General features: G+C 48.3%; 1 protein-coding gene and 1 long non-coding RNA gene across 3 annotated transcripts in view; one reads left to right on the top strand and one right to left on the bottom strand.

Annotated features, from left to right (window-relative positions):
• CD53 (CD53 molecule) overlaps positions 1 to 21,491 on the bottom strand; it is a 145,321-nt gene that overhangs the window by 66,556 nt on the left and 57,274 nt on the right. For both annotated transcript variants that reach the window (XM_073557268.1, XM_073557267.1), the window contains exon 6: positions 10,830 to 10,931. In XM_073557268.1, coding sequence (XP_073413369.1) covers positions 10,830 to 10,931 — 102 coding nt within the window. The remainder of the gene's footprint in view (positions 1 to 10,829; positions 10,932 to 21,491) is intronic.
• LOC141063206 (uncharacterized) overlaps positions 1 to 21,491 on the top strand; it is a 118,975-nt gene that overhangs the window by 70,646 nt on the left and 26,838 nt on the right. The window lies entirely within an intron of this gene.

Below are 21,491 nucleotides of genomic sequence, written 5' to 3'. Positions count from 1 at the left end.
TTAAAGGCGCTATAAGAGGAGACGTTCAGAAAGGCACATGTTGGCGGAGTGTTGGAAGGGAGCATTCCATCTGGCCTGGAGGTTGATTGAGTCCCTGACCTGGAGGACACGGCACGGAGGCAGGCACCTGTGTGTACTACAGACTGTGAGTAAAGCTTTGGAACTACAAGCCCTGGTGTCCTCCATTCATTCTTGCGCCAACGCACCCAGCACCGCTACATCTGGGTACCAGCTCCTACACCGCCTGCGCCTCTCCGCTCCCCCTACATCTACACTGCCCTGGGGCTACAGCTCCACCTGTGGGGAGCTTCACCATCTTGGCTGCAAAACACCACCAGTCCCAGAGGATCTGCATGCAGCGTCGGCCTAACATCTTACTTGCCGAACACCACAGGTGGCGTCACGAACTATATTCCATTAACTACATTCCACCATTCAATCTCCCCCCTTTTTACATTGGGCGTCCAGGGCCACGAACCGGGTCGCCGCTGCTGTGACACATCCCGCTGACACAGGCCCGGTACCGAGTACCTCACAGCCCTCGGAGGGCGACCCAAGATACTTATAGTGGCATGTAAAAGTTTGGATACCCCTTGTCACAATTACTGTTATTGTGAACAGTTAAGCAAGTTGAAGATGAAACGATCTCTAAAAGGCCTAAAGTTAAAGATGACACGAAATGCAAGAAACAAGCAATAATCAGAGTAGATTGTTATTGTGTTGTGTGATGCAGACACCTGCAGAAAATGTGCAAAAAAAAAAAGCAGTAGAAAAAACGCAGCATTTACGCTATGTGTGAACAAGGTCACAGTGTTACATTTTTATTACATACTAGCTGAAGAGCCCGGCGCTGCCCGGACATAGTAACCAACTACGGTTAGTTATAACAAATTATAATGATTATATATATATATATATATATATATATATATATATATAATATATATATATAAAGCTGAGTGTAGAGCCCCGCCCACTCCACATAGCCACATTCACTATAATATCCCACATCATCCCATCAGCCAGAGCTACCGGACAACAACCCCTAATATCCCACATCGTCCCATCAGCCAGAGCCACCAGACTACTACTCCTAATATCCCACATCGTCCCATCAGCCAGAGCCACCAGACTACTACTCCTAATATCCCACATCGTCCCATCAGCCAGAGCCACCAGACTACTACTCCTAATATCCCACATCGTCCCATCAGCCAGAGCCACCGGACTACTACCCCTAATATCCCACATCATCCTGTCAGCCAGAGCCGCCGCACTACTACCCCTAATATCCCACATCATCCCGTCAGCCAGAGCCACCGGACTACTACCACTAATATCCCACATCATCCCATCAGCTAGAGCCACCGGACTACTACCACTAATATTCCACATCATCCCGTCAGCCAGAGCCACTGGACTACTACCACTAATATCCCACATCATCCCGTCAGCTAGAGCTACCGGACTACTACCACTTATATCCCACATCATCTTGTCAGCCTGAGCCACCGGACTACTACCACTAATATTCCACATCAACCCGTCAGCCAGAGCCATTGGACTACTACCCCTAATATCCCATATCATCCCGTCAGCCAGAGCCACCGGACTACTACCACTAATATCCCACATCATCCCATCAGCTAGAGCCACCGGACTACTACCACTAATATTCCACATCATCCTGTCAGCCAGAGACACTGGGCTACTACCACTAATATCCCACATCATCCCGTCAGCCTGAGTACTGGACTACTACCACTAATATTCCACATCATCCCATCAGCCAGAGCCACTGGACTACTACCCCTAATATCCCACATCATCCCGTCAGCCACAGCCACCGGACAACTACCACTAATATCCCACATCATCCCATCAGCTAGAGCCACCGGACTACTACCACTAATATTCCACATCATCCCGTCAGCCAGAGCCACTGGACTACTACCACTAATATCCCACATCATCCCGTCAGCCAGAGCCACCGGACTACTACCACTAATATCCCACATCATCCCATCAGCTAGAGCCACCGGACTACTACTCTTAATATCCCACATCATCCTGTCAGAGCCACTGGACTACTACCACTAATATTCCACATCATCCCGTCAGCCAGAGCCACTGGACTACTACCACTAATATCCCACATCATCCCGTCAGCCAGAGCCACTGGAGTACTACCACTAATATTCCACATCATCCTGTCAGCCAGAGCCACTGGACTACTACCACTAATATCCGACATCATCCCGTCAGCCTGAGCACTGGACTACTACCCCTAATATCCCACATCATCCCGTCAGCCACAGCCACCGGACAACTACCACTAATATCCCACATCATCCCGTCAGCCAGAGCCACTGGACTACAATCCCTAATATCCCACATCATCCCATCAGCTAGAGCCACCGGACTACTACCACTAATATTCCACATCATCCCGTCAGCCAGAGCCACCGGACTACTACCACTAATATCCCACATCATCCCATCAGTCAGAGCCACCGGACTACTACCCCTAATATCCCACATCATTCTGTCAGCCAGAGTCATATTTTAATGTTTAATAGAGAAAATTATCACAGTTTTTTTATGCCAGTTACTGATTTCCGTAAATAATATAATCGCTGTGTTAGGCTACTTTCACACATCAGGTTTTCGGCGTCAGGAGCGATCCGGCGTCGTGCCGGAACGCCGGATCCGGCAAATGTTTCGTAAAACCGGATGTGACGGATCCGGTTTTCTGCTGGATCCGTCTTTTTCTTGACAGACAAAACCGGATCCGTCTCATCCGGTTCATCCGTTTTTCTATCCGTTTTTCGACGGATTACGCCGGATCCGGTTTTTAAAATTGACCCTTGTGGCCTTCCGAACGGGATTGGCTACTGGAAAACTATATATAGCATGTTCCTACAGCCCTTCTTTGACAGGTTGTAGAGGAGAAAGTGCAGGTTGGAGAGAAGAGCAAGTTACTGGCGAAGATGGATGTTGTCATTGGAAATATTTTGAAGAATTTGGCGGATTTTATAGCGGAGGCAAATCGTTTGAGGGTGATTGTTCTGGAGAAGGAGAGAGCGAGACAGCAGCACATCAGGCATCGTAGAAGACGTTTGTTGATCCACCCCATCACAGCCAAGAGAATGACGCGTGGGGTCTATTCTATACTCTGCATGGACCTTCGACGAAACCCGGATAAATTTTTTGGATATGTTAGGATGAAAATGGAGAATTTTGATTACTTGGTGGAGCGCATTGCACACCTCATAAGAAAAGCGGATACCTATTGCCGCTTCTCTGTTTCACCCGCAGAGTGTCTGATGGTGACTTTAAGGTAAGCCACATTTATTGGATATGCTCGCATCAGAGCACACTTTCACTGCAATCTTGTTGGTGGTAGTTTGTATCTCCAAGTGTTATAGGTCAGTTTTGGTATGTAATGCTGTGATTTAAAACTAATTTATTGTTTTTTAATTCCCCACAGATTTCTTGCAACTGGAGAATCCCTTTCGTCACTGCATTTCCAGTACAGACTCGGGATTTCCACCATATCTGGAATTGTGAAGTACACATGCCGTGCACTGTGGGACTCCTTAGCTGAAGAGTTTTTACCAGAGCCCACAACAGAGAGGTGGATTGAAATTGCTGACAAGTTTCAACAGATATGTCAGTTTCCAAACTGCTTGGGCGCTGTGGACGGGAAACATTTCCGCATTGTAAAGCCAGCTGGATCGGGATCGGAATATTTCAATTACAAGAAATATTTTTCAATTGTCCTCATGGCCATCGCTGACGCGGAATACAAATTTATTGAGGTTGATATTGGGGCCTATGGCCGCTCCAATGACTCTCAAGTTTTCAAACTGTCTGCCATGGGGTGTAAACTGTATGGAAACACCTTCCAGTTCCCACCACTTAGACCGCTGCCGCAAACATCTGGTCCACCTATGCCATTTGTCTGTGTAGGGGATGAAGCCTTCCAGCTGTCAGAACACCTTTTGAAACCGTACTCTAGCAGAGGATTGACAAGACCAAAACGCATTTTTAATTACCGCCTCACAAGAGCAAGAAGAATGGTTGAATGTACCTTTGGTATTCTGACAGCCAAATGGCGGGTCCTATTGACTGCGATCAACCTCAAGACAGAAACTGTGGACGAGTTGATCAAAGCGTGCGTGGTACTCCACAATTTTGTTATCTGCAAGGAACCCATTTCCATTGAGGACACCTCTGAAGAAACCACCTTGCAAGATTACCATTACATTACCACTAGAAGTTCTGTGACGGTTTCAGTAATGAGGGACAATTTTGCACTATACTTTATGTCACCTCAAGGCAGAGTACACTGGCAGGATGACAGAGTGTGAAAGATTTGTGCCCAACCAAACTTGTGTACCTTCTGTACCAACAGTATATACCTTTGCCAACCAAAGTTGGCTATCTTGTCATGGTCTCTATTTTTAGCTTTAGGCCACAGGTGTGTACCTGGTTGTGTTTTATGCAAAGTTTTTCACCTTTTAACAAAAGTTGTGTACATTGTTAGGAAATCACCAACAATAAACACAACTTTTTAGGTGAAATACTTTGCTTCAAACACAACCAGGAACACAACTGTGGCAAAAAGCTAAAATTTACCCACAGTTATATACCTAGTTTTGAATACCATTTCACCTTTTAAATACCCTGTATTTAACCTTTTTCGCCGCAGAAAGAAATGACAGACAACCAGTGTAAAATAATTTAACTTTTATTGAAAAATGGTTTTTTTAGTAAACTTTTTAAAAATTTTAATAAACTTGTTTAATAAAGCTTTGAAACTATAAAACTGAAACCATAAAACTGGTCATTTTTATTTAAATACACACATTATAAATCTGTGTAGTGTGTGGTGGAAATACTGCTGTAGGGGCTGCGGGACACTTCGACACTGGGAGTGTGGAGAGAGGACTGGGATCGTGGTGGGGAAGGAACAGTTAGAGGTGAAGGTGTGGAAAAAACTACAGAATGGGTGGACATGTGGGAAGCAGAAGAGGTGGTGGGTGGTGGAGTGGAGGGTTGGGCAGGGACTGTAGGAGCAGATGATGTTGATGGCAAGTTGTATGGGGAAGGAGTTTGGTACGGGGCAGGTTGCTGGAAGTGGGGAGATGTCTGGTACGGGGCAGGTTGCTGGAAGTGGGGAGATGTCTGGTACTGGGGAGGTTGCTGGTACTGGGGAGTTTGCAGGTACTGGGGAGGTTGCAGGTACTGGGGAGGTTGCAGGTACTGGGGAGGTTGCAGGTACTGGGGAGGTTGCAGGTACTGGGGAGGTTGCAGGTACTGGGGAGGTTGCAGGTACTGGGGAGGTTGCAGGTGCTGGGGAGGTTGCTGGTGCTGGGGAGGTGGATGGTGCTGGGGAGGTGGATGGTGCTGGGGAGGTGGATGGTATGTAATAGGAGGGGGAGGATGGAAAGTGGCTGGAGGGGGTGTAGATGTAATAGGAGGGGGAGGATGGAAAGTGGCTGGAGGGGGTGTAGATGTAATAGGAGGGGGAGGATGGAAAGTGGCTGGAGGGGGTGCAGGTGGAGGAACTACTGTGGTGGGAGGAGGAGGTTGGGAGGTAACTTGCTGGAGAGCAGTGTGGCATGAATGCATTACATTCATCTGCTGGGCAGGAGAGAGCGTTTCCATGCGCTCCACAACAGACCTGAAAAAGGTGTGGTTTGGCGAAGATCTTGCTTCTGAATGCATGGTTTGCAGAAGTGTCTTCACCTCCAGAATGCTGGAGTTGATCTGCTGAAAGCCTGCGGAGATTTGCTCTGACAAGACTTTTAGACAGTTCTGGAAAGATGCATTCAGATGCAAGAACTCTGGCGCATAAGTCTTTTCCTGACCCCTCTGCCGCTGCCGCCCAGTACCCGCAGGTGTACTAGAGGTGGCAGGGGCAGAAGGGTGGGGTAAAGGGAAAGCGATCTCCTCACCAGCAGCTTCATGTAATGTAGGCGGCCACGATGCTCCTGTGCTGGTGGATGGGACAGATGGGTCGAATGTGTGGGAAGGCTGGGAAGGTGCAGATGTACCGGGGCGGTCGAAGTGTCCCTCGGTGCCGGTCTCCTCAGGGATCGCCTCAGAAGGGTCCAATCGTGCAGGCTCCTGAGTGCTGCTCACTGTGCTGTGGAATAAAGAGAAAAAAAAAAACAATTAAAACACTGACATGGTATGGCCCTGGCTGAAAAAAAAAAAATTTACATCTAACATTTTTTTTTTTCACATGTGGTGTGTAATATTTACCTTCTAGTGACCATTGTTTCCCGGAGGAACGACAGGGCTTCTGCGTACTTGCTCCTGCGTCCTCCAGATCCACTCGGGGCCCGCATCTCTTTATTGAACTCCTTCTTGAAACGATCCCTCACAGACCGCCACCGATTCACAATTCTGTTCCCTGAAACGAGAAAGGACAAAGTGGTTAGTATACAACATCAGTGTTTCCCAAACTCCAGTCCTCATGGTCCCCAGGGGTCATGTTTTCAGGATTTCCATAGTAAATAGAAATCCTGAACACATGATCCGTGGGGACCACGAGGACTGGAGTTCGGGAAACACTGGTTTACATCAAGCAACCGGTACTGTATATACTTACGCTCTTTAATCTGGGCCCGAACATCGAGGTCCTCCCAGCGGCCCACAAGGAGCGAACAGATTTCCTCCCAGAGTCGTCGGGTAACGATAAGGTCAGCGTGGCGGCGGTCAGCCATATTCCAGAGCGGCTCCCTTTCTCTGACGAGATCGATGAGGTGGTCCACATCGAGTCCTCCATCCTCACCGTCAGAGTCGGGAGCACGCTGTGAAGGCTGTTAAAGAAAAAGACAAAAATAACATAATTAGCCTCCACAAAAGAAATGAAATAAAAAGTGCAAAAAAACAAAGCAAAAATATTTATACTTACACGCTGGTGACCGCCACGTTGCTGTCGCCAACGACCCTGGGAGGCACTGCGAGGACCTCTTGGCCGAGCACCAGATTGGGAAGACTAGAGAAGAAAACAAAAAATGTTATGTCTTTGGATGTAGGCATTTGTTTGCTGTGTGTGGTCTGCAGAACATTGTTTTCTATGTGTTGTGTGTAGTGTGATGTTGTGTTTCTGCGTTTGATGCAAAAAACTTACCAATTGTGAGCCCACTCCAGGTGTCTGTCCACCCCTTCCTTCTTCTTCTGGGAGCTCCTCTTCATCTTGTGAATCCTGTTTTGAAATAAAAGGCAATGAATAGACATATATTACAGAGATGATGGATTTTGGAAATAAAAACTTACCGTCAAACGCTGACGATGCGAGGGAGGGCTCCCAGAAGATGATGTGCTGTCTTCCTGGTGGCCACACTCCATGCCTGTGGGTGGTGTTCCAGCTGCTGCCATTGCTGCTGCTGCTGCATCTATTGGGCGGCTGTTGAATAAAGAGAAACAAAGGGCCAATGAATATCTTGATATTCAATAGCCCTAGTTTGGAGGAATGGGGGATTTGATAATTACCGTCTCTCATCTGCTGCTGGCCTCCCCTCCTCAGCATGTTCCATTTGCTGCTCCATTTGGGGTGGTGCTGATGGTGCTGCAGTGGTCTCCTGCCTTCTCCTGCTTCGCTTGGTTGCTTTCTTGGGTGGCATGTTGGGTGTGGCTGTGGGTCCCACTGTCTTGCTTTTATATATGTCTTGTGGGCAGAGCTACTGAGCATGCTCAGACCAAAAAAACTGGATCCGGCCACCGGATCCGGCTTTCGCCGGATCAGGCGCATTGCGGCGCTCATAGGCTTTCATTGTGTGAAAAAGCCGGACGTGCCGGATCCGGCGTGTCCGGCTTTTTCGCCGGAGACAAAAAACGTTACAGTAGCCGTTTTTTTCCAGACGCCGGATCGCGACACATTGCCGGATCCGGCGAAAACCGGATGAAACGCATGGCCATACGGCGCGATCCGGCGCAAATGCAAGTCAATGGGGGGGAAACCGGATCCGGCATTGCATTTCGCCGGATCCGGTTTCTGTCAAAAGCGCCGGATCGCTCCTGACGGCGAAAACCTGATGTGTGAAAGAGGCCTTATGCAGGTCGTTACGGTTACAAGAACACCATTATGTCTGTTATTTGCTGATTTGCAATGTTTATTATTTTTTAATAAAGAAAATTAAAAATGATATTATTGCAATTGTTTTTCATTGCATTTTATAGGAAGAAAACAAATCTCATCTATTCTCCCTCAAGAATCCAGACAAATACAAAATACTCTGCTCTACACAATATGTCAGTACAGCTAACTTGTGGAGTAAGAGCCCGCAATACAGATCAAGTACACAAAGTTCTCCCAATGACATCAGTAGAGCCTGTGGCTCAGCAGCTTTAGCTGCTGCCTGTAATGCTGTAGATTTGAGACCTGGCGATGCTCACCAAAAGAGAAAAAAATTACATTTTTATAATTGCTTTTTGTTATTTTTAGTAGTTTAAGAATAAAAAAAATCTGACTTTTTCTTTACCTCATTAATCACAAAATCAAAAAAAGTGAATTAAATCACACTTCTCCAAGATACATGCAAAACAAACTTCAGCCATACAGTGGGGAAAAAAAGTATTTAGTCAGCCATCAATTGTGGAAGTTCTCCCACATAAAAAGATGAGAGAGGCCTGTAATTGACATCATAGGTAGACCACAACTATGAGAGTCAAAATGGGAAAACAAATCCAGAAAATCACCTTGTCTGATTTGGCAAGATTTATTTTGCAAATTATGGTGGAAAATAAGTATTTGGTCACCTAAAAACGTGCAAGATTTCTGGCTCTCACTGACCTGTAACTTCTTCTTTAAGAGGCTCATCTGTCCTCCACTCATTAGCTGTAGTAATAGCACCTGTTTGAATTTATCAGTATAAAATACACCTGTCCACAACCTCAAACAGTCACACTCCAAACTCCACTATGGTGAAGACCAAAGAACTGTCGAAGGAAACCAAAAACAAAATTGTAGCCCTGCACCAGGCTGGGAAGACTGAATCTGCAATAGGCAATCAGCTTGGTGTGATTAAATCAACTGTAGGAGCAATAATAAGAAAATGACAGACATACAAACCACTGATAATCTTCCTCCATCTGGGGCTTCACGAAAGATCTCATCCCATGGGGTCAAAGTAATCAAAAGAATGGTGAGCAAAAATCCCAGAACCACACAGGGGGACCTAGCGAATGACCTGCATAGAGCTGGGACCACTGTAACAAAGGCTACCATCAGTAACACACTTTGCTGCCTGGGACTCAGATCCTGCAGTGCCAAACGTGTCCCCCTGCTTAAGCCAGCACATGTCCGGTCCTGTCTGAAGTTTGCTAGAGAGCATTTGGAGTATCCAGAAGAGTATTGGGAGAATGTCATATGGTCTGATGAAGCCAAAGTAGAAAAGATTGGTAGAAACAAAACTTGTTGTGTTTGGAGGAGACAGAATGCTGAGTTGCATTCAAAGAACACCATACCTACTGTGAACCATGGGGGTGGCAACATCATGCTTTGGGGCTGTATCTTTGCAACAGGACCAGGACGACTGATCCGTGTACATAAAAGAATGAATGGGGCCATGTATAGTGAAATTTTGAGTGCAAACCTCTTTCCATCAGAAATGGCATTGAAGATGAAACAAGGATGGGTCTTCAGCATAATAATGATCCCAAGCACTCCACCAGGGCAACGAAGGAGCAGCTTCGTAAGAAGCATATGAATGTCCTGGAGTGGCCTAGCCAGTCCCCAGATCTCAACCCCATAGAAAACCTTTGGAGGGACTGGAAAGTCTGTGTTGCCCAGCAACAGGCCCAAAACATCACTGCTCTAGAGGAGATCTGCATGGAGGAATGGGCTAACACACCACCAATAGTATGTGAGAGCCTTGTGAAGACTTACAGAAAACATTTGACCTCTGTCATTGCCAACAAAGGATATATAACAAAATATTGAGATGAACTTTTGTTAATGACCAAATACTTATTTTCCACTATAATTTGCAAAATAAATCTTGCCAAATCAGACAAGGTGATTTTCTGGATTTGTTTTCTCATTTTGACTCTCATAGTTGTGGTCTACCTATGATGTCAATTACAGGCCACTCTCATCTTTTTATGTGGGAGAACTTGCACAATTGGTGGCTGACTAAATACTTTTTTCCCCACTGTAGTTACATAGCTAAAAATGAGGAAGCGACCCATTAAATAAAATTAAAATATATTTATTGAAAGTAATCTTAAAACATAATTAAAAAAAAGCAGAAATGCCAAACGGGATGCTGCTGAGTTCTTCATATAAATAGTACAAGGTACTTCCAATGAAGTGGTTTATATGATATATTAATTAATGTGGTACCAGGTAAATAATGCTATATTCCGTGACCGTCTTGTAATGTTATACCATAAAACCATAAGGGTATCCCCTCAAAAATGGAAAACTTAATATCAAATGCAAAAAAATAGAATAGTGGCAGAATCTAGTGACATTGGTAAAAAGAATGGTTAATCAATAAATGGTCAGAATGATCAATAAGTAGCAACTGAGTCTCAGTGAAGAAGGAAGGCGATAAAGGGTCTTATCGATATATGCAATAAGGTGAAAAAACACTATTCGAGGTGCCAAAAGATAGAACCCACTTAGTAGTTTTAAATACCGAGGATTAGATACCCTGGAGTAGAGAAAATGAGTACCAGCACGGCGTGAGGGGTGAGGACGCTGCACTGGTCCTCATTTTCTCAATCCATCATGGATTCCTTATTTTGCACTATTTTATCTTACTGCAGACCCTGTTCCCTCCTATCCTATAATTTGTGCATTTTTTTACCTCTTGAAATACATTGTTTCCGTTGCATCTGCTTTCTTCACAACATGATGAGGGAATGTCACTTTTCCAGTCTGATGAACCATTGATTCCACAGCATTGCAACTAGAAAAAATATTGCTTGGAGTTATTACATTTATTGTAGGTTTCAGATACATTAATATTTCAACACACCAACACAATAAACATAATTTCAGTTATGTTACATTTATATTTAATCTATTAATGATGAAACAATTCTATTGGAAAAACTTATGAATGACAGTACTATAAAAATGTTTATTGTACTTCCATGACAATGTTATAACGACACCTGGGTTGTCAATCTGTTAATTCATAGATAATCGGCAAATAAATGCCTTTCTCTCACTTCTGTAGTGTTCAGCAACAAAAATAAAGCACTATTTTTTTTTTTACCCAAAGTTTGCACTTCAAATGAGCAGTACAGATGTAGGGGGGAGAGTTCCCCCTGTGTAACCGGGAAGGAACAAAGGAGACTGTCACCAAGGTTCCTAGGGGAACTGTTTCCGGGGGACATAATTAGAGGATGGACTGGAGACGATTCTAGGAGTGGGGGTGGAGCCAATATAAAAGGAACTGAGAACGCCAGCAGGGGGCAGACTACAGAGAAGGAGCAGAAGCCTAGGTGGCGCCAGAGAGCCAGAAGGGGTGAGCGTCGACCAGGGAGATTGGATGGGGACTCACCAGCATCAGGGAGCAGATGGCACCGAGCAGCCCAGCAGAGGGACACCGACCGGATGACCGTGCTCCCACTCCTGACACTTAGACCTACACAGACACACTAAGAGCCAAAATAATAGACCAGCACCTCCCAACAGAATGGATCAGTGAGCAATTCTCATGCATCGGTGGTTGCTCTGTGCAGACTCGGCGTCAGCCCACACAAGGTGCAAAGCAGTTACAAAAATTCTGAGGCACCAAAAAATATATATATAGAGAGAGAGGTAAAATGTAGCTTATTCCATCATTAAAATGACCTATCCAAGGTACAATAATGAGGTAGACAATGCAACCTGTCAGCCATAATAGGCCCTTATCAAGCCAGAAAAGAATGATAAAAATTTAGTCATAAGGTGTAGATGACACAATTAGAGGTTTTTTTTATACATCAGAGGACATAGGCTTCACCTCAGGCCCATCCCAGTTGTCATGACAGCCGTGTAATCATCAAAGTATAAAAATGTGACCACTTAAAATCAATTACAATATATACACAGGTTGTACTAAAGAGAGAAAATAGAATTACATTCATACCAAAGTGCCAGATGAGAAGTTTCGATCAAATCACGCTTGTAATTTATGTGAAAAAAAAAAGATTTAGGCTATGTGCCCACGTAGCTTTTTAACTGACAAAATATAGAATAAACGGGCCCCAACCACAATGTCAATTTAGGTGGGATCACCTAGTGCATATAAATGGATTGACATGAAAACACATGAAGAAAAGAAAGTATATGCACACAAATAGGGATCACCACAAGGATATGATAATCAAAAAGTATCAATTTTATTAATGGACACAACAAACAGACACTTTGTTTAAAAACATTTAAAAAGTCTGAACAACCAGACACTGATAACAAAACAAAGACAATGGGTCATTTTGATAAATAGTTAAATACTATGGGTCCCAAGGCCAACCATTCAGTATAATGCCAGGTATCTGCTAGTTACCATAACCTAGGGTCTATCAAATCAATTGTAATGACAATCATGACCTTGGATCAAAAATACCATATTATCAATAACTACTATGGTTACATAGAAATTCTACATATGCCATGAATAGAAAATTGAATGCTTATCATGTTGCCAACACAAATAAACATACATTAACAAATCCCTTTCCCTAGCATGATATCACCTGGTTTCTGAGGATGAACAAGCTACCAGGTAGGTTACATGGGACCCCCAAACCCACGCATATCGACACAGTGATGTGTCTTTCTCAAGGTCAGTGTAATGTTCTGTTGAAGTCCTTTATATATACCTATCCAATTAGTAATCACTCTTACCAGCTGAGTTTCAGAGTGGGGGAAAAAAGGTGGATCAGTTCTGAGTTTAATGAGGCAGCGTCCTGCTCCCATCAGTGCGCAGGTGTGGGGAGGAGGACCCCCATACAGTGATTGGGCTAGAACCAGGGGGACCGCCATCAGGGTTGTTGAAGAAACCACATCAGGGGAATTACAAAGGGAGACATGCGACTGAAGTTGTCAGGGCAACAGGGGGCGGGGCGAGGGTAAAAGGAGCAGGGGACGCGCTGAGGTGGCAGTTGGCAGAGAGCCTGACAGGAGAGAGGAAGCCGTGCGGCAGAGAGAGGACTGTGGCAACTGACGGTGTGGAAAAGAGAGACAGGCAGGAGATTGAAAAAGGGAAATTTGAGACTTACCGAAGGTTGACGCGTAAGAGACTCTCCCCGGGAGTTTTCCCCCGCAAAGATTCAGATAAAGTGACGGCCGCTGATTCCCTCCGTGGTGTGACAGGACCGGGATCTCAGGCGACCGCTGCGACGACACAGCAATCCGGTACAGTGGCCAGGACACTGCCCCCCTGTCTTCTCCCACAGCCGCGGCCCCGTCATCACCGACCTCAGGGGACGTCACCTCGCTATAGGCGGCCGCAGAGCCCGTCCCGGTTACTGAGGGGACACTGAGCAGAATTTGTTAACGTTTATGTCTTTTTTGAAACTGCGTCATGACCTGGCTGGGGAACGAGCGCCTCTAAACGGACGCCTGGGAGATTGACCCCCTGAACAGTTTCTTCAGGGCCCGTTGTGCCCCACCGACCCCACTTCTTCAGGGCCTGTTGTGCCCCACCGTGCCAGCTTCTTCAGGGCCCGTTGTGCCCCACCGACCCCATTTCTTCAGGGCCTGTTGTGCCCCACCGTGCCAGCTTCTTCAGGGCCCGTTGTGCCCCACCGACCCCATTTCTTCAGGGCCCGTTGCGCCCCACCGCCCAGTTTCTTCAGGGCCTGTTGTGCCCCATCGTTCCGGTTTCTTCAGGGCCTGTTGTGCCCCATCGTTCCGGTTACTACAGGGCCCGTTGCGCCCCACCGTCCAGTTTCTTAAGGGCCTGCTGCGCCCCATCGTTCTGGTCTCTTCGGGGCTGGACAAGCACAAGTCCTTCCGGGAAGTCGTGGATTACAAGGCAGCCACATCTGCAACCCCTGAGTGGTCGTGAACTCGAGCGACGCCCGGAAGGCTAAGTGTATTATAGAGAAAATAAGGACCCTTTTTGTTTTTTTAATGTTGTTTTACGAGTCCCTGCGAGGACAAATAAGTGTTTCCCCTTTTGTCTGATTTAAGCAGTTTTAGCCCTTGCGGCTTTAAAACTTATAAAAGTTTATTTCACCCCATATTCAGTCTCGTGTCTCGTCACTGCATCCTGTGAGCCTGCTCGAACCCTACACTTGGCGTAGTCGGCAGGATGCAGTCTCCGAGCGCGGACAGTGGTAGCCCCGAACATGGGGGAGCTGTAAGCTCTGTAAATAATGAGGGTCCCCGTACCAGCATCTCATTGGGGGCCATGTTGAACAACCTGCCTAGATTCTCTGGCTCAAATACTATGCTATGGAGCTGGACAGAGCGGATGAGGGGGCTTTTTCGGATGCACCCAATGACCCCTGACCTGGAAGCTGAAGTGGCACTCATGGCCCTAGACGGGGAGGTGCGGAGGTCAGTGATGTTGAAACCCCCGGGGCACCGCAACACTTTTGAAAAGGTGTTGCAAATAGTGGAACAGACCCACGGGGATCCCACTAATGTGGGAGAGTTAAGGACCCGACTGTTTAGCCGGATGCAGGCAGAGGGGGAGACGATTACTCAGTATATGAATGTACTCCAAGAGTTGCATACGGCTATTGAAAGAAAAGATGGGGTAGGGGTAGGACCTGTTGACATAACCCTACGTGACCTACTGGTGACTGGACTGCGAGATCCACTGATAAAGCAGGCTTTAAGGGAACGGATCAGAATGAATCCCCAAATCGACTTTTCAGAAGTGGGAAGTCAGGCACGGGTTCAGGAGCAAGAGCAGGGGATGGCGGTCCCCGTGGGGAAGGTCCGAGGTGTGGAGGCCTCCTCGAACACAGTTGAGGAACCTCAATGGGTGGAGGAGATGAAGCGTGAATTGAAAAGTATAAAGAGCGAGTTGGCTGAAGTAAAGAGAAGAACCGAACCGGAGACTGGACGACCCAGTGCTAATCCCGGTCCCTGGGGGTCACGCTCTCCGCGAGGTGGTCAATCTCTACCGGCCCGGTGTTATGAGTGTGGAGAACCAGGCCACTTCGCCCGAGAGTGTCCGCGGCGTGGGAGATACCCACCCCGGCGGCCATTAAACTAAAGGGCTCCGGGCTGGGGGGACGCCGCTCGGAGCCGAAAACCACAACTAGGGGTGGTGGAAGTCCCGAAGATTTGGTAGCAAAGTGTCCTGAAGTTTGGGCAGAAGTAGAGGGCCGGGCCGTCCGGTGTCTGGTGGACACGGGGTCACAAGTAACCACTATGCCCGCAGCGTACTTTCAACAAAACTTTCCGGAGGCAGCAAGGCCTCAGTGTGGGCCCATGATTAGACTAGTAGCCGCCAACCAACTGCCGGTTCCGGTTGCCGGGGTAGTGTGGGTGCAGGTGACGTTGTGCGGTAAACCCCTCGGCCGCAGAGGGGTGGTGCTGACTCAAGGAGAAGCTGATCAACGACACCCCGTCACCCTAGGCATGAATATTTTAAAAGAGTTTGGTAACCTGTTGCTTAATGATCCCACACAAAGGACACTGAAGCAGTGGGGTTCTCGCACAGCTCAGGGACAGGTATTCCAGCAGCTGGTGCGAGGTGCGCGGGTGCATCGGGACTGCCAGGAGGGTGAGGCTCTGGGCAAGGTCATCGCGACAGCGGCACCCCTGCTTGTGCTGCCTCCTGGACAGACAGTGGTGGCCCTGCCAATTCGGGCCCCGATACCTTTGGAAGGCGTAGAGGTGCAGGTGGAGCCGTGTCACTCAGAGCACTTACCTCCTGGCATACTGGTGGCCCGTTCCCTCGCTACGGTGCGAAAAGGAACCGCCCTGGTCCGCTGCGTTAACCTTGAAGACCGAGATATCATTCTGAAAGCACGGACTGTACTGGCCAAACTAGTAAAGCCTCTAGAAGAAGTGCTGCCCGCTGCTGCGGTTCAATTACGAGTACACCCCGAGGATCCCGGGGAGGTAACAATACGAACCCTACAGGCCCACGAAGTCTCGACACAAGAGAAGGGCCGAAATATTTTGGAGCAGATGCGGGCCGAGCTTTCTGGACTAACTGCGGCCCAACTTTCACAAGTAAAAACATTGCTGGGACAGTACCATGAAGTATTTGCTAGTCATGAGGACGACTTTGGGTGTACCACCGCCATCACTCATGAGATCCCCACAGCAGGAGCGGCCCCTATCCGAGAACGATATCGACAGATCCCGCCACAACTCTATCAGGAGGTGAAAACTTTGCTGGCTCAGATGCTACAAAAAGGGGTGATACGGGAAAGTCAAAGCCCTTGGGCGGCCCCCATCGTGTTGGTTCGGAAGAAAGATGGTACACTACGATTCTGTGTGGATTATCGTAAATTGAATGCTTGCACTATTAAAGACTCATACCCACTGCCCCGCATAGAAGAATCTCTGTCTGCATTGGGTAAAGCAACATATTTTTCGACCCTGGACTTGGCCAGTGGGTACTGGCAGGTGCCTATGTCAGAAGAGGACAGAGCTAAGACGGCGTTCATAGTGCCCATGGGACTGTTTGAGTTTAATCGAATGCCATTCGGGCTGGCCAACGCCCCCGGGACATTTCAGCGATTGATGGAGCGATGTCTAGGGGATCTCAATTTTGAGGCCACGTTGATCTACCTGGACGACATCATCGTCTATGCCGCCTCCTTCGAGGACCACCTGAAGCGGTTGGGGCAGGTACTCAGCCGGCTGCAAAAGTACGGGTTGAAGGTGAAGCCTCAGAAATGTCACCTATTTCGCTCTCAGATTGAGTATCTGGGTCATGTTGTTTCGGCAGAAGGTGTGAGGCCATCCCGGGAGAAGATTGCTGCTATCCAGGAATGGCCTACCCCCGAGACGGTGAAAGACGTGCGGGCTTTTCTGGGGTTAGCTGGATATTACCGTCGTTTCGTAAAGAATTTTGCATGTCGAGCTCGAGCCCTACATGACCTGCTGAAGGGGGCTCCCGCTGGGGCCAATGGGCGGAAAATCCAGTGGCAACACCCTCAGGAAGAGGCCTTCCGAGATCTCAAGGCTGCACTCTCGGATGCCCCAGTGTTGGCTTATGCGGATTTTTCTCAGCCGTTCATCCTGCACACTGACGGGAGTCTTCACGGGCTAGGAGCTGTGTTGTCACAAGTTCAGGATGGCCGGGAAAGGGTGATCGCATATGGAAGCCGTTCACTCCATGACTCCGAGCGTAACCCTGACAATTACAGCTCTTTTAAGCTCGAGCTCCTCGCAGTGGTGTGGGCTATGACGGAGAGATTCGCAGAGTACCTAGCGGGCTCCGAGGTGGTAGTGCGAACTGACAATAACCCACTGGCTCATTTGGAAAACGCCAAGTTGGGGGCTTTGGAGCAGCGATGGGTGGCCCGAATGGCGAAGTACAATTACAAGATTATTTACAAAAGAGGGGCCGAGAATGTTCATGCAGATGCTCTCTCTAGGATTCGACATACAACTCCTGGACAGAATCGAGACGAAGAATTAGAAGGAGAGGAAATACCGTTCGCTCTTACCGCTGCCGTGCTCACCAATGTTGATGCAAAAGTATCTTCCCCAGAGGCCCACAGGGGCATCCTGGAACAATCTCGTAATAAGTGGATACAACAGCAACAAGAAGATGAAGAAGTTGGACTTCTCCGGAAATGGGTCGCTGCTGGTCAATTACCCACTGACACTCAACGACAAGCTTTGACCCAAGACCTGTCGCTGATGCTGCGACAATGGGAGAGACTGATTATCCGAAGGGGATTACTGTACCGTAAGATCACTTCGCAAACAACCTCAACGACTGTTTGGCAGGTGGTTACGCCCGGAGCTCAACTACACGAACTGGCTCGAGAGGCTCACGAAAAAGGGGCCCACTTTGGAGTCAAAAAGACTTTGCAATGGTTACAACAGAAAGTTTATCACCCACGCTTGTCGGCTGTTGTGGACGAAGTTTGTCGTACTTGCCGCTTATGTGAATTGGCCAAACCGCCTGCTCAGAGGGCCGCAACACAGACGATTGTGACTTCAGAACCCTTGGAGCTCTTGACGGTGGATTATCTGCACATTGGTCCCGCATTCCAGGGATATGAACACTGCCTCGTCATGGTGGATCATTTCACTAAATTCGCTGTGGTCACCCCTACTCGAGACCAGACTGCGGAGTCAGCCGCCTCCGCAATTTGCAGAAATTTTATACAAGTGTACGGCTGTCCTCAACGCATACATTCCGACCAGGGAGCATGTTTTTTGGGGAAAGTTATGGAGGAACTACATCATCTTTATGGGATTGATAAATCCCGGACCACACCATATCACCCGCAAGGGAATGGGGCTTGTGAGCGATTTAATCGGACATTGATTCAAATGCTACGCACTCTGGAGAGTGACAAGAAAGCTCGTTGGCCTGAATATGTTTCTGAATTAGTGTGGGTTTATAATAATCGGGTACATCGAGTAACGGGCTATACTCCTTATTTCCTGCTGTTCGGACGAGAGGGTAAAGGGATCACGGAGGTAGAGTTGGACCCCGAAGAGCCTCGGCCCTGGACCGGAGTGTCGTCTTGGGTCCGAAATCATCGCCACAGGTTGCAAACTCTTCACCGAATTGTACATACCAAACTTCAAGACTGGGAACACCCCGGGAAGAATACAACCTCCCCTCCCCATCTCCAAAGCGGGGACCGTGTGCTTGTACTAGATCAACGCCCCCAGAATAAACTGGAGTCACGTTGGGAAGAGAGTCCTTATCGGGTACTACGCCGTATCCATTCAGAAGGACCTGTGTACGAAATACAGCCCGAGCAGGATGAAACACTGCCCACTCGCATTGTGCATCGTAATATGTTACGCCTGTGTATTTCTTCCGACCCGAAGCAACTGGAACCCGTCCCGAAGACATCCGAACCGGAGTCCATGTGCTGGGACTCAGACGACGAGGATTTCCCTCCAGTTCCCAAGGGCCCTCCACCCAATAATGAGCCAGTTGACACAATTAACCCACCGGCATCTTGCAGCTCACCGACGTCCACCACCCCAGAAGATTCCACCCCAGTCGAACTTAGACGCTCCGAGCGGTCAACAGCCGGCAAACCCCCCGAACGGTATGAACAAGACCAGTTCGTATGGCAACAAATATTGACACCTTTATAGACCAATCTCAATAGACTAACACCCTCGCCCGAGGACTGGCGAGCTTACAGGGTGGAGGAATGTGGGGAGGAGGACCCCCATACAGTGATTGGGCTAGAACCAGGGGGACCGCCATCAGGGTTGTTGAAGAAACCACATCAGGGGGATTACAAAGGGAGACATGCGACTGAAGTTGTCAGGGCAACAGGGGGCGGGGCGAGGGTAAAAGGAGCAGGGGACGCGCTGAGGTGGCAGTTGGCAGAGAGCCTGACAGGAGAGAGGAAGCCGTGCGGCAGAGAGAGGACTGTGGCAACTGACGGTGTGGAAAAGAGAGACAGGCAGGAGATTGAAAAAGGGAAATTTGAGACTTACCGAAGGTTGACGCGTAAGAGACTCTCCCCGGGAGTTTTCCCCCGCAAAGATTCAGATAAAGTGACGGCCGCTGATTCCCTCCGTGGTGTGACAGGACCGGGATCTCAGGCGACCGCTGCGACGACACAGCAATCCGGTACAGTGGCCAGGACACTGCCCCCCTGTCTTCTCCCACAGCCGCGGCCCCGTCATCACCGACCTCAGGGGACGTCACCTCGCTATAGGCGGCCGCAGAGCCCGTCCCGGTTACTGAGGGGACACTGAGCAGAATTTGTTAACGTTTATGTCTTTTTTGAAACTGCGTCATGACCTGGCTGGGGAACGAGCGCCTCTAAACGGACGCCTGGGAGATTGACCCCCTGAACAGTTTCTTCAGGGCCCGTTGTGCCCCACCGACCCCACTTCTTCAGGGCCTGTTGTGCCCCACCGTGCCAGCTTCTTCAGGGCCCGTTGTGCCCCACCGACCCCATTTCTTCAGGGCCTGTTGTGCCCCACCGTGCCAGCTTCTTCAGGGCCCGTTGTGCCCCACCGACCCCATTTCTTCAGGGCCCGTTGCGCCCCACCGCCCAGTTTCTTCAGGGCCTGTTGTGCCCCATCGTTCCGGTTTCTTCAGGGCCTGTTGTGCCCCATCGTTCCGGTTACTACAGGGCCCGTTGCGCCCCACCGTCCAGTTTCTTAAGGGCCTGCTGCGCCCCATCGTTCTGGTCTCTTCGGGGCTGGACAAGCACAAGTCCTTCCGGGAAGTCGTGGATTACAAGGCAGCCACATCTGCAACCCCTGAGTGGTCGTGAACTCGAGCGACGCCCGGAAGGCTAAGTGTATTATAGAGAAAATAAGGACCCTTTTTGTTTTTTTAATGTTGTTTTACGAGTCCCTGCGAGGACAAATAAGTGTTTCCCCTTTTGTCTGATTTAAGCAGTTTTAGCCCTTGCGGCTTTAAAACTTATAAAAGTTTATTTCACCCCATATTCAGTCTCGTGTCTCGTCACTGCATCCTGTGAGCCTGCTCGAACCCTACACTGGCACCTGTATTAACTGGCAGAAGTACCATGGAGTTGCCCTTACTAAGCATCTATTTCCACTGTGCACGCGCCCAAATGTTTTGCCAGAAGTTCAGTACTTCCTCCTCTACTCAGTACTGAATCAGTAAAGGTGCGCAAGCACAATGATCTCCAATACACAGGCGCCTGCAGCGGCAAAAAAAACAAAAAAAAACAAAACACGGACTCCTTCCCAGAAATTGCGTGTTTTTTTCCACGCGATTTCACCACGATTCTGTTCGCGATTTTGCCGCAATTTTCTCAAGCACTTTCCAAGCGATTTGAAGCATCGCTTGGAAAGTGATTGACAGGTTGGTCACACTCGTCAAACATAGTGTTTGATGAGTGTGACCAGCTTTTTACTATTGAGGCCGCCTATGCGGCCTCAATAGTAAAAGATAAAATGTTAAAATGCTAAAAAAATAAAAAATCGGGGTATATTTACCTTCCGACGTCCCGCGCTGCCATCCCGGGCCTCAGCGTTCCCAGCGATGCCTTGCGAGACCTGTGATGACGTTGGTCGCGCGTTACTATAGCGATCTCGCGAGACCACTAGAGTCACGCGAGACTACGTCATCACAGGACCTTGCCGCAAGGCATTACTGGGAACGCTGAGGCCGGGAATGCAGCGCGGGACGTCGGAAGGTAAATATACCCCGATTTTTTATTTTTTATTCTTTTTTTTACAGGGGTATGGTACCCAGGGCTTGGAGGACAGTCTCCTCTCCTCCACACCGTGGGTACCAACGGCACATGAGACGCTTAACTTCCCGCATGGTGGGCATAGCCACATGCGGAAAGTAAGCGATTCTCATGCATTCCTATGGGTGCGGAATCGCGGCAATTCTTTGCGATTCCGCACAAAAGAATGA

This window comes from Dendrobates tinctorius, unplaced genomic scaffold, assembly GCF_039654945.1.
Source record: "Dendrobates tinctorius isolate UK_male_01 unplaced genomic scaffold, ASM3965494v1 ptg000246l, whole genome shotgun sequence".
In the NCBI taxonomy this organism is placed as follows: domain Eukaryota; kingdom Metazoa; phylum Chordata; class Amphibia; order Anura; family Dendrobatidae; genus Dendrobates; species Dendrobates tinctorius.
The sequence above is the reverse complement of the archived record's forward strand: the minus strand, read 5'-3'. Positions and strand labels throughout refer to the sequence as shown.